At 61.9% G+C, this 12,494-nt stretch overlaps 1 protein-coding gene across 1 annotated transcript; it reads right to left on the reverse strand.

The window, feature by feature from the left end:
- Window positions 1-1,780: 1,780 nt before the first annotated feature.
- Window positions 1,781-9,746, reverse strand: SLC25A10 (solute carrier family 25 member 10). The gene is made up of 11 exons (XM_079904660.1): window positions 9,518-9,746; window positions 7,372-7,491; window positions 6,689-6,803; window positions 6,552-6,600; window positions 6,255-6,296; window positions 5,345-5,388; window positions 5,125-5,195; window positions 4,750-4,842; window positions 4,352-4,429; window positions 3,384-3,440; window positions 1,781-3,294 (listed from the first exon to the last, which is right to left on the reverse strand). The coding sequence occupies exons 1-11, from the start codon at window positions 9,608-9,610 to the stop codon at window positions 3,193-3,195; spliced, it is 864 nt and encodes a 287-aa protein (XP_079760786.1). The 5' UTR covers window positions 9,611-9,746; the 3' UTR covers window positions 1,781-3,192.
- Window positions 9,747-12,494: the final 2,748 nt, after the last annotated feature.

Here is a 12,494-nt window from a genome sequence, read left to right on the forward strand (position 1 = left end):
CCACTGCTTAGCTCACCTTCTCAGGCTGGTTCTGAACCCACAAAAGTGGAGAACTCCCCGGGGAAGGGCCTTGCCCCTGACCTGCCCCAACCTTCCTGCTGCCCCCGGTCTGTCTCGTTTTCTTTCCCCCCTCTGTGCCCCTGTCCAGGAAGCTGGGCCTCTGCAGGGCGGGTGGGCAGGCACTGTGCCCGAAGCCCACCCCTATGGCCTACCTGGAAACCTAGCATCCCTTCACTACCCTCTGCACCCCCACCCTGCAGTGCCCCACCCCAAACCAGACGGGGCTCCTCCCCCCACCACACACTGGTCCAGGGAGCGCCACATAAACTGGCTGGGCTGGAAGGAGGCTGGTGAAATGCCAACTTCCCGGCTTGCCCGGGCACTTCCGCAGGCAAGGAAAGAGGATCCCAACGCTCCAAACCAAAGCAGCTTTCAGGACAGAGAACGCGGCCCTGTGTGGGCAGCATTTCTGAACTACGCTGCCTTTTCAACCTGCCAGGGGTCCGAGAGAAGCAGCCTGCCCCACGAACAGCCACGCGCCCTCACCGCTCCCGCTTTACAGTGTGGGCTCTGGGTTCCAGCCGCTTCAGCGGGGCTCCAGCCTGAGCGCGGGGGCAGCATCAGGCCAGACCCAGGGCGAGGCTCCTTGTGAGACCCCCCACCCACCCACCTGCCCAGGGCCCAGGAAGTCTGGCCCGCACCCCAGCCCCCCACACCGACCATGCATTTCCAGGCCAGTAGCTGCCTCGCGCCCAAACGCTGAGGCAGGACATGCACTCCATACCCTGTACAGTAGCCCAGAAATGTGACCCTAATCCAGATCCATCTGCTGGTTTTAGGAAATTCACAGACGGAGGAAGGAGAGGCAGCTGGATCAAGGACCTGGCTTATCCTGTGAAGAAAGGATGGGGAGGGGACGCCGGCAATAGAGAGATGTGAGTAGGAGACCTCAGCTGGACTGGATTCAAACGAAACCAACTTGACAACACGCATGTGGCAACCGAGAAATCTGATGATGGTAACACGGGCCACTTTGTTTCCTACGTGTTAGTTACTATTGTAGTTATGTTAGATTTTCTTAAAGAGCATTTTCAGAGACTTGTGAAGTATTTATCTATAAATGACAGGACATCTGGGATTTGCTTCCAAATAATCCAGGGGTGGGGAGGGTCTGTGGGGTGTGAACACCTCAACATGAGTCTGGTGAGAGCTCACCGCTGAGGCTGGGGGCGGGGTGGGGGCATGTGGGTTTTATTTTTTATTTTTTTGCGGTACAAGGGCCTCTCACTGTTGTGGCCTCTCCCGTTGCGGAGCACAGGCTCCGGACGCGCAGGCTCTGCGGCACATGGGATCTTCCCGGACCGGGGCACAAACCCGTGTCCCCTGCATCGGCAGGCGGACTCTCAGCCACTGCGCCACCAGGGAAGCCCTGTTGTTTTTTTAAAGTAACAGCTTTGTTGCGATATAGTGGTTATCAGGTTACAGAGCTGTGCAACTATCACCAAGACCTAAAATTCTACTTTTTATCTGCTTGAAATGCTCCACAGTTCTCCTTGCTTCACGGCTAGGGTGCCAGAGGCGTTGATGTCTGAATGAACTGCCCAGGGCATCTGTCCTGTCCCCTGGCTGGGGCAGCAGGAGCCCTGGGGCAGCTTCCACCTGTCCTGGGACATCAAAAGGCCTCAGGATGGTACTCTCACCAGCTCCTGCCCTAGCCTGCCTGTCTGAGGGCCTGCAGCCCATAGAACCAGGGTCTCCCAGGCCCTTCTGGGTTTGCTGGACAATAGGCCAGTGTCCAAAACCCCAGGGCTCTGACTCAAGGGGCACCTCTAGGGAGACCAGCCAGTCCTACTGGGAAATCTTATTCCTAGGGGGTTTGTAGCACCAGATGCTTGCTGGGAAGGGGCAGTCCTGTGGGATCCACAGTGACCTGGATCCAGGACCTCAACACTGACCACCCCTAGATGTGCAGGCCCTGCTCTCGCCCCAGCCATCTGTCCACAGGCCATCCCAGTGTATCCAGGCAGGGCTGCAGCTTCTCCCCTCCTCTGGGCCCTACTCCTCCATAAACCCAAGAGCCCTCCTTGGAGGGTGCAGAGGATGGTCTTGTAGCCTGAGACAGCGAGGCAGACTAGTTAGTGGCCTGGACACAGAAACCAGACCCAGCACTTCACCGCCCTTTATTAACACCCCTGTAGGGCGACGTGGAAGTGCTGGCCACTTGCTGGGGGGGCGGGGGGTGTGGCACAGTGGCCAGGTGACTGGGGGAGGCGGACAGATGCAGCTCCCAGCCCATCTGCAGGCTGCTGTGGCGGTGGAACCTGGGCAGTGGCGTTTTGGCTGACCAGCTGCTGGGGACCTTGCAAGTGACCGCTGTGTAGACAGGAGCCCCTGTGGACATGCCACTCCTGCTCAGGGAGCCAGGAGGGGACACTGCACGCTTCATGAAGACAGCAGCCGCCTGCTGGCACTGAGAGGTTTTGGTGAAACTGATTGTTAAAGCAACTGGGGATGGGCTGGACCGGGGGGCAGGGGTGTGGGGCACCTGTGGGTCACACCCAGACCCTCCCTCCTGGGTACTCATTCTGCCCTGGCCCGGCAGCTGTGCGTGCGCAGCTACCTTTGAGAACATCATAAAAGCTATGGTCCCTCTCCTGGGATGAAAGTGCAGGTGCACGGGTCATTTGGTGAGCGATGCTGGGGGTCCACACCCCCACTCTATCACCCAGGTCCTCGGTGGAAGCTGCTGGAAGACAGTGCTGGGGGCCCTGGGCTTAGTGAAAGGAAGAGACTACAGGGGCTGGAGACTCCAGACTGCAGAAAGCCTGGACAGCCTGCCCCTCCCAACTCCAGGGTCAACTGCCTACTTGGGGAGAGAGAAAACTGAACCTGGGGCCTAGACACCTTCCTCTGAGGGAGTCACTGGTGTGCAGAGGAGGCCGCTGGACATCAGGTGGGGAGAGCCTGGGGTGGGCAGCAGGGGGTGGAGGTGTGGGCAGCAGCTCAGGAGGGGACGATGGTTACTGGGCTGGCCAGGCAGGCTGGGGCGGGGGTCCTGAGCCAGGGAGGAGGGGGTCGGAGCACGGCGGGCAGGTGCTGGGCTCAGGGGAGCGCTCAGCTGCTGACCCTCCAGGACTCTGGAAAATACTGGGGCAGGGGGCTGGGCATGACCCATCTGCTCCTACGGCCACATCAGGACGGCACTTTGATGCCGAAGTGTTTGCGAAGCTGCTCCAGAAACACAAACGTGAGTACGGTGTGGGGCATGAGGCGGATGCCGGCAGGCACGAGGCCCTGAGGGAGAGAGGAAGGGGGATGTGAAGATAGCCCTGGAGGGAACCCCCCTGCCCTGCCCCCCTGCCCCAGCTACGCCCCTGCTTAACCTTGTAAAAGGCCAGCGGCCCAAGCTTCGCTGTCTCCATGGCACAGTGCAGAACACCCTGCAAAAAACGCAAGATAATGCAATAAGATGGAAAGCTGCTTCTCGAAAGGCACAAACGCCCACCCCCCACCCCCGCACCTGATGGCAGGCATGAGTGTGCAAAGCAGCCTGCAAGTTCAAAGGTAAACACGGGAGGTGGGGTTGGCAGGCACAAAGGTCAAGGGCTGCCCTGCCCACTAACCAGGCAAAACTAGAATCTGAAAAAACACCCAGGGCCAGGCTGACCTGCCAGGCACCTACGGTGCTTGAGCGGCTGCCATAAAGGCACAGAAGACACTGTGCGTGATGGAGGGAGCCTCGGACAGGTGCTTGGCCCCAGGCGCTGGACCTGCCGACCTGCACCGTGCCGAGTTTCACTGACTGCAGTGATCCAACTGCCTCTGTTAACGAGTCAAAGAATCTGATTTAAAAACACATACAGGTGGCTTCCCTGGTGGCACACTGGTTAAGAATCCACCTGCCAATGTAGGGAACACAGGTTCGAGCCCTGGTCTGGGAAGATCCCACGTGCTGCAGAGGAACTAAGTCCGTGCGCCACAACTACTGAGCCTGCGCTCTAGAGCCCACGTGCCAACTCCTGAAGCCTGCACGCCTAGAGCCCGTGCTCTGCAAGAAGAGAAGCCACCGCAGTGAGAAGCCCGCGCACCGGAACGAAAAGTAGCCCCCGGCTCGCCACAACTAGAGAAAGCCCGCGCGCAGCAACAATGGACCCAACACAGCCAAAGATAAATAAATAAATAAACAAATTATTTAAAAAAAACAAAAACACACACAGAGCCCAGGCTGCTGCAGGCCTGACGGCAACCGGGAGGGATGCAGTCATGGGTGGAGGGGCAGAGCCTCATCCACACCCTGGCACAAGGACACAGGCTCACCCAGCAGCAGCAGCAGGGCGAGGCCCCCACTCACCTGATACTCGCCCTTGGCATTCATCAGCCGGGTCTTCAGCACATCCAGGGGCTGGCACAGGAATGTGGCGCATCCACCCTGGAAGGCAGGTTGTCGCCAATGGGTCTGCCAGGCAGGGCGGGTGGGCACCCCTCACCTCCCTCACCCCCCTCACCTCCCTCACCCCCCTCACCACAGGACTATCCTGGACCCCCAGGGCCATGGAGGACAACAGGAACAGTCTTGGCCTGGGCTCTGGGGGAATCCATGGCCTCCTCCCCAGGACCCTGGCGCCTACTAATGCAGCCTGAGAGGGGCAGCCGCCAGATGGGCCAAAGCCTCCTGCCGTTCTGAGCCCTTGCTCATCCCAGGCGCCCTCAGCTCCCAAGGCTGGTCAGGGCCCCACCCCCGCCACTCACCGCAATGAAGCTGGCGATAAAGTGAGTGAAGATGCTGTCGGACAAGTACCCCGTGCTGAGAACCAGCTGCTTGGCTTGGTCATAGCAGGACAGCTGTTGGGGGAGCAGGGATGCTCAGGGCCCAAGGGACAGCCCACAGCTCGGGGGAAAGCAGATGGGGCCCACGATGACACCAGCTGGACTGGCCAAGTACATGCTCTGTGGGTCATCCACCGTCACCACACCTGGGCGGACAGATGAGGCCCAGGCCGGCCTGAGCCCACCTCCCCGGCCCCATGTGTGTTTGTGCCCACTGCCTTCCTCTGGGACCTCTCAGAGGGCTGCGACCAGGCCCCCCAGATGCTGCCCGAGTCCCACCCCAAGCGGAAGCCCTACCTGGCCCACGGTGACCAACATCCCTCGACTGGACGCCATAGTTGCGCCCGAGAACAGCTTCTTCAGACCCTCTGTCGGGGGAAGGGAAGAGGTTGGGTGCCCGGCCCAAACCCCTCCGGCCTCCCCCCAAGTCCTTAACAGCGCTCTCCCTAGGCCCGCTCCTGGGTCCCAGCTGGAGGCTGCCCCAGGCCCCCACCGTGCAAAGGACCTCCCCTCTCACCTTCTCGGGCCACGCGGTACAGGCCGTCCAGGGCGTGGGCATAGCTGCCAGGGGACAGAGAGTGGGCCCATGTGAAGCTCTTCCTGACCACTGGCTCCCTTGGGAAGGTCCTCCCCATCACAGGCCATGCCCCCATCACAGGCCAGGAGGAAGTCAAAGTGCCACAGGGGCCAGAGAACAATGGCCTTTTCTGACAGCTCAGAGCAGTCTCCCTGCTCAGGGGACTTCAGGGCCTGAAGATCCCAAGTTCCACAGGAAAACACCCTCTGTTGGGGCGGGGGGGGGGGGCGGGCTGCCAGCTCTGAGGCTAGTCCTGTCTGCAGGCCGTTACCAGGGGCGAGAGGATGGGACGCCGTGCCGGGCCCCCTTCCCCACAGCCTATGCTCTGGCCAGCGAGTGGCCAGTGGGGCCACCTGGAGCCACACTTCTCCCTGGACTGGCCGATACCAGTGCCCAGCGTTTATTACAGCATCGGTCCATAAACAGGGCCTCAGAATCCAGGGTCTTAGGTTTCACGCAAAACGGTGTTTTTACCACGAAAACAACCACCCAGCTCCCAAACCCTTTTGAAGACCAAACTCATTTAAACTTCTAAACCACCCTTCATGCAAACGTGCACAGGTGCAAGAAGGAGTAAAGAGTGACCAACCCCTGCCCACCTCCCAGTCCAGCCCCCAACCCCGGGGTCCTCCCACAGGGGAAGAAGAACCCAGAGGTCCTGGAAGCCCCCTCAGGATTCCAAAACAGACGCTCACAATGTATGATTCCAAAGGCTGTCAGCCGCCCGACCTGCTCCCCGTGACCCCACAGGAGTGGTACCCTGTTGGAGTCCCCACCGGGTCCCGGCAGAGCTGCTCAGGGGTCTTCTCAGCCCCATCCCCCAAACCCTCGGGCACACCATGCTACTCACTTTCGGCGCTGATTCTGAGGCAGCTTCATGTCATTCTGCATCCTGAAACAAGCAGAGGGTTCAGGGGGCGGCAGGGCCAGACGCCCCACAGACCCCAGCAGGCGTCAGGGGCTCCCTCTGGCAGTGAGCAGCCGGCCCCGCCCAGGGCTGCCCCGCCACAGGCTCAGCGCCATCCCCCAGTGCCCCAGACCCTGAGGTCTGAGTGGCTTGTTCCAGGCTGAACACACTGAGACCCCAGCGAGCGAGGCCGGCCCCACCAGGGGACAGCAAGACCCCAGCCTCGGGGACTGCACTGACCTGACGTTGACCATGTCCGCGGGGGTCCCCACGAAACCGCCGATACAACCTGTCACAACAGCCAACATGTGACCATTGGCAAGGGGTCACATGACCCCCGCCCCACCTGCCCCGCCGCTGCCCAGCCGGCTGCTCACCACTGATGGAGCCCAACAAGACCTTCTTGTAGAAGGGCAGGGGGCCCTCGCTGCCCTTGGTTACCTGGTCCCGCACGGTCTCATAGATGGCAAATCGAGTCAGGGAGTAGGTCATCTGGGGAGAAGGGGCCCAGCTCAGAGGGTGCAGGGGGAGGGACAGCGCTGGGCACCCCCCACACCCCTGGCCCTCCAGTGCATGGTCGTCACCACGTGGACCACAGGGACACCCAGGGACCTCTCGGCCAGCAAGCAGCTGAGCCAATTCGTGAACCCAGGGCTAGCTGAGTCCAGGCCCCGCACCCTCCTCTTCTCCCGCCTCGCCCCTGCCAGCCTCAGTATCCCCATCTGTAGGCGGAGGTCTCGGGCCGGCTGTGAGAGCATGGCCAACTCTGTGCAAGGCAGAAGCACATCTCACACTGCCACGCCCTGCACCCACCCGGGGGGCTGCTGGCTCCCCAGGCCTTACGGTTCCTTCCTCCTAAGCAGCCTTGAAAAGGAGAAAGTAGCTTCCATGCCCACAGGGCATCCACGGTGGACAAGAGGCGCGACTGGCCTGGGGGAGGCCAGCGATCCCTCTGCCTCCTTGGGCTGAGTGTGGGCTCTGGGATCAAGACCTAAGGGACCCCTGGCCGTGAGTCCCACCCACCCACTACCCCGGGAGGTGGGGAGCCCCCCAGAGGTACCTGTCTGCACAGGGAGGCGCTCAGCCCATTGTAGAGAGCCAGGATGCCGTCGGAGCGCACCACCTGCAGCGCCATCCCCGTCATGCGCAGCTTCACCTCCTGCTGCGTCTGTAGATGCACCTGTGGGGAAGCGGGTCGCACCTGCTCAGAGCCACGGCCCATCTGGAGCTGACCAGGGCCAGCTCTGCTCTAAGCCCTTTTCCACAATCTTCCACCTTTACATGCTGAGCCTGTGGGCCAAGTGCTACCAGCACCCGCATTTAGAGACAGGAAACTGAAGCCTTAAAGGGCACCAGCTGGGGAGTGGAGCCGGGACTGTGTCCACGGCTGGCGCCAACCTCTTTTTCACACCACCATCTCACAAGAGACAATACCAGCCGACATGTGAGCCCAATTCCACCTGCCATGGGGTGGAGTCGTCAGCTCCACCCTTTAGATGTGGACACTAGGCAACTCCAGGTCCCCACTTTGTAGCCTCGCCTGCCTCTCGACAGAGGCAGAGTTAGGGGGGCTCAGAGTTGACCTGAAGAAACATGGGAGACTCGGAAGAGGTGGGTGAGAATCCGGGGGCGCACAGGGGGAAGGGCGCCTCAGAGTCCATCCCTGCAGCACACTCTCCAGCCAAGTCAGGTCCTGGCTGGACCCGCGGAGGCAAGTTACTGATTCTTCTGCCTCAGTTTCTCTCAGTGTGCTGTGAACTGGGAACAGAAGGCCCTCTGGGCCTGGGGGCAGGGCGGCCACACAGCAGCCTCCGTGAAGGCGAGAAGCCACAGTGAGGGTTCAGCCAAGACGTGGGGCAAAGGCAGAGCTCAAGGAGTTTTAAGATACTTTTTCCAAAGACGATGACGAGAAGTAAAAACCCTGGCCAGGGCCTCCCCTGCTGGAGGCCTCCATGGCTGCCGGCACCGCCCGCTTCACCCCAGCACGGGGCCGTGTGCTCCCTGGGCCAGAGGGCGGCCACATTCCTGTGTCTGCCGGCCTCCCAGACTCCCACCCCCACCCCAAGCGCTCTGCAGCAAAATAGCACCTGGGCGGAAGGGAGGGGGCAAGGGGCAGTGACGCCCCAAGGAGTCTTGGACAAGTGACTCTAGGCTGGCCCAGGGCCAGGGAGGGCTCCAAGAGCCCCCGGAGGCTGTGTCCACATCCAGGCAGAGACAGTGAGCCTCATCCTCCCGAGCCTGCGATGGGGGAGGCAGGAGGGCAAAGGGACCTGTACGGGCATCCAGAAAGTAAAACAAAACAGGCATGAGAAGGGGTTCCTCTCTCCACAAACCAAAAAGCACCTTCCTACCTGGCCCTGCTCTGCCAGGCCACGTCACAGGCCCTGGGGGCTACCAGGAGCCATGCAGGCCTCTCCCAGGTCTCTAAATGCCAGAGGGGCTACCAGCTTCAGCCCCATCCCCAACATCTGCTAATCCTGCTTTTCCTGGTGGCCAGGCTTGATGGGTGGCTGGGTCAGCCCAGGACACAGGTGCCAATCCCTCCCAGGGGGCCAATGTGGGGTGCAGGCTGCTCTGGGTGGGGATAAGGAAGGGGGTGGCCAGGGGGCTGCCCTTGCCAACAGGCCCCACAAGACCACAGCCCAGGTTCCCTGGCCCAGGGCCCACTGGCCAAAATTTGCTTTGTGCCTCTGGCCCTTCTTTGTTGTTTGTGGTGAGGAAAGGGCAGAAAATTGGCCTGCCTCAGGGACAAGGGAGTCTCTGTCTTGTTCTGCCCCATAAGCATTTTTTCAAAAAAACGCAGAAACAGTGATTGCTTCTCCCTGGGAGAAACAATCACCTTCACTGGGCAGGACCTGCATGCAGCCTTGGGATCATGGCTTCCAGATGCCCACCTCCCAGGAAGAAGCAGCCCAAAGCAAGGTTGCCGGCCACATCCTTCCTCCGTCTGTGTGTGTGTGCTTGGCACCCAGTAGGCAGAGGGAGCGCATGGTCCTGCCGGGGTGCCTCCAGCTGCGCTCAGAGAACCACCCCCTCAACGTGTCAGCCAGGAGAACGAGTGTCCTCAAAAGTGCAGGGTAAAGTGCCTCAGAGAGGCCAAGGGACCAGTCCAAGGTCACACAGGTAGCAAAGTGGGGACCATGGGGCACCTCCGCCGCCCGCTCCACGCAGAGCCTCTCGGCGGACCCTCCCCGCGCCGCACTCACCTTGACCAGGTCCAGCGGGTGCGTGCAGCAGGCGGCCCCGCACGACGCCAGCCCACCGAAGTACCAGCGCGACACGCGCGCCTCGGCCGCCATGGCCCGGACGCCGCCGCCACCGCCGCCGAGGAGCGTAGGTGTCCGGCCCCGACCCCGACACAGCCCTTGAAGCCCGGACACCAGCCCCGCCCCAGCCGCAAAACGGCCCGTTCCGCGCCGCCGCCCGTTCAAAGGGCTGCCGGCCACCCGCGCCCCGCACAGCCAATGCGCCCGCGCGGCCCGGGGGAGGAGCCGAGGGGGCGGGGCCCTTAAGACCCCGCCCCGAGCCCGGGGGCGGGGCCCCCGCCTTAAAGCGGCCGCGGCCGGCAGGTCAACCTCGTGGGCCCCACAGAGCCGCCTAGAGGACCCCCACTGGTGTGGGCCGCGCGAACCGCAGGGAGCTAGCGGGTGAACCTCCCTCACTCCCCCCAGGGACCTGCGTCCTCCCCCACCCTGCGCCGGCCAGCCCGCGGGGCCGCCCTGGAGCCTAGGGCACGTCTGCGAAGGTCACGGCCCGAGTGGCCTGGGCGCTTTGCCAGCCCCCACCCCTCCTAGAGGCCTGCCTCCCGTAAGTGCCCGCCCCCCGTCGCGGCCCTGGACTTGCACCCAGTGTCCCACCCCCGCGGCGCAGACTCCGGGACGCGTACAGCTGCTTAGAGGTTGCGGCAAACCTCCTTAGGACCAACCTGCGGATTACAGGAAAACTAGGGACAAAGGCAATTCGGAGAGACTAGCCGCCCCGCCTACCCGCCCCTCCCAGAACGCCCAGCCAATTCCAGCCTTAGGCCTGCTCTGACCACACGGCCCCAGGCAGCTACCCTGAGGCGGCCCAGGAGAGGGCTTTGGGGCGTGGGGCTCCGGCTCCTGGGAGGCGGCAATCAGCAAACTGCCTGCCCCAGCCTGGCTCCAGCAGGAGATGCACATCTCCCAGCAAACCGGAAGTGCAGGTGTGCTGCTAGCCCAAAGGCGCACCTGCCAGGCAGAGAAATCTGGGTCCCCAGGGCCGCTTTTGGGTGGGGCTACATGGACCTCGGGGGAGGCAGAGGCAGAGACCCCTGCACTAGTAAGGACCTGTATCCTGCTGTCCTAGCTTGGCCACTGCAGCCCTCACCCCAAGGGAGAAGGGTGACAGGCATCAGGGAAACAACCCCTGGCCCCCTGGGCCCACCGAGCACCCTGAATAACAAGTCCAGCCTGGTCTCTGAGCACCCAGTGATTCTCTGTGAGAGGCATTAGGTGCCTGAGCAAACCCTGCTATTTGCTTAAAGCGGCCACCTGGAGACTAAGGAAACTGTGTCTTCCAGAACCCCAGGAGACCTTGACCCCTGTCATCAGTTGGGAACATGAACAGCTGGCTCCAGATTTCCAGCCCAGAAATGCCAAGGAGCCCAGGGTGGGGCAAGGGGTAGTGCTTTGCTGAAAGGGCAGTTGGAAATGTGGGAGGAATCCTGGAAAACGGGAAGTGCCCCGAGACTGGAGCACCCTTTTTAGAAAAAGGTGGATTGTGCAAACTATAGGTCACGGAACTCAAAAAGATCCCAGATTCTCAAATGGATCCTAAAGACTTGTGCAGAAGTCTGAGAGAGTGATGGGGAGGTCAGGCGAGGGCTTAAGGACAGGGCTGCCAGGCCAGGCCTCTCTGGGATCTGGTGTCTGTGCTGCGGCATTTACACATTTCCTCTTGGTGCCTGGGCAGGGAGGATGGAGCCATGTGGGTAGCCTGGCAGACGCCAGGGTCCCTGGAATTGGCGGGGAGGGGGGTGGGGGTGTCTATGGGGGTGAGAAGCACGTGAGTCAGCTCTGGATCTCCCTCTGCTGCGTCCTCTGTGACCATTTCATGAGCCTGGACGAAGGCCAAATCCTACCAGGCTCCAATGGAATCTTGTAAGGTCTTGCACGGGTTTCAGCAGGGCAACTCAGGATGCCCAGCAGACCCACCTCCTAACGCCAAGCCTAAGGGCCAAGTGGGCTCCAGGGACCCAGGGTGATCCCCAGTGGCACACTCCACCCATTTCCAGGTCTGAGGCACTTTAGGGCCACCTACAGGCTGGAGCAGATCAGGGGGAGGTGGAGGGGCCAGGACCCCCAACAGGAGGCCTGGGCCAGGGAGCTGCCTGGGAAGGCAAGGCCCAGGATCTTCACAGAGCCTTCAGGTAGGACTTCAAGGTCAGGTGGGAGCACCATGGCAGCATCCCATGTGTTGTATACAAGGCGGGAGAAGTCGGGCCCGATGGTCCCAGAGGTGCAGTCACCCGCAGCATGGAACAGAGGGCCCCATCCTTGGGGGGTGGGGTGAGGGGAGCCCCAGTTGTCACACCAGCTGCCCTGGAAAGATGGAGGAGCTCAGAGCATAAGCAGCCTTTCCAGGTCACTGGCGGGTGGGGGAGGCCCCGTGACCACGAATGCCTGGGCGGGGGGGTGTCCCTGGGCCTGGAACCACTCCCTGCCCCTAGGAAAAGGCAGCAGGATCAGCAGGCCACACCCAGCCCCAGGTGGCCAACAGTCCCCTCTGCTAAGAAAAGGCACACCCAGAGATCTGCTGCTGGCGAATCAGTAACCTCATGGGCCACAGGCTTGGCCAGTGGGGCTCTCTGGTCAAGGGGCTGCCTACCCTGTCCTTGGACCCTTCCTACAATGAGGGCCAGCCGGGGGCACGTCCTCAAGGAGGACACCTAGGTGGCGTGGGGGATGCTGGGCACACCCACCTGGGAGCCTGGCAGCTCCTGGGCCTGTCCTGAGCCGTCCCACCGAGAGGGTGGCATTCCCAGACCTAGTGTCCCCTTCTGGTCCCTCAGAGCCAAGGGAGGGGGCTCCAGGTAGGACCTGGAGACCCAGGCCAGAAGGGGTGGGCCCCCATGGGTCACAGGAACTATGTGCCTTCCCAGAGTGGACACTCAAAATGCCCTGTAGCCACCTGCCCTCCCGCTCTGCCCAAAGCCCCAGG

This window comes from Stenella coeruleoalba, assembly GCF_951394435.1.
Source record: "Stenella coeruleoalba genome assembly, chromosome: 19".
NCBI lineage: Eukaryota > Metazoa > Chordata > Mammalia > Artiodactyla > Delphinidae > Stenella > Stenella coeruleoalba.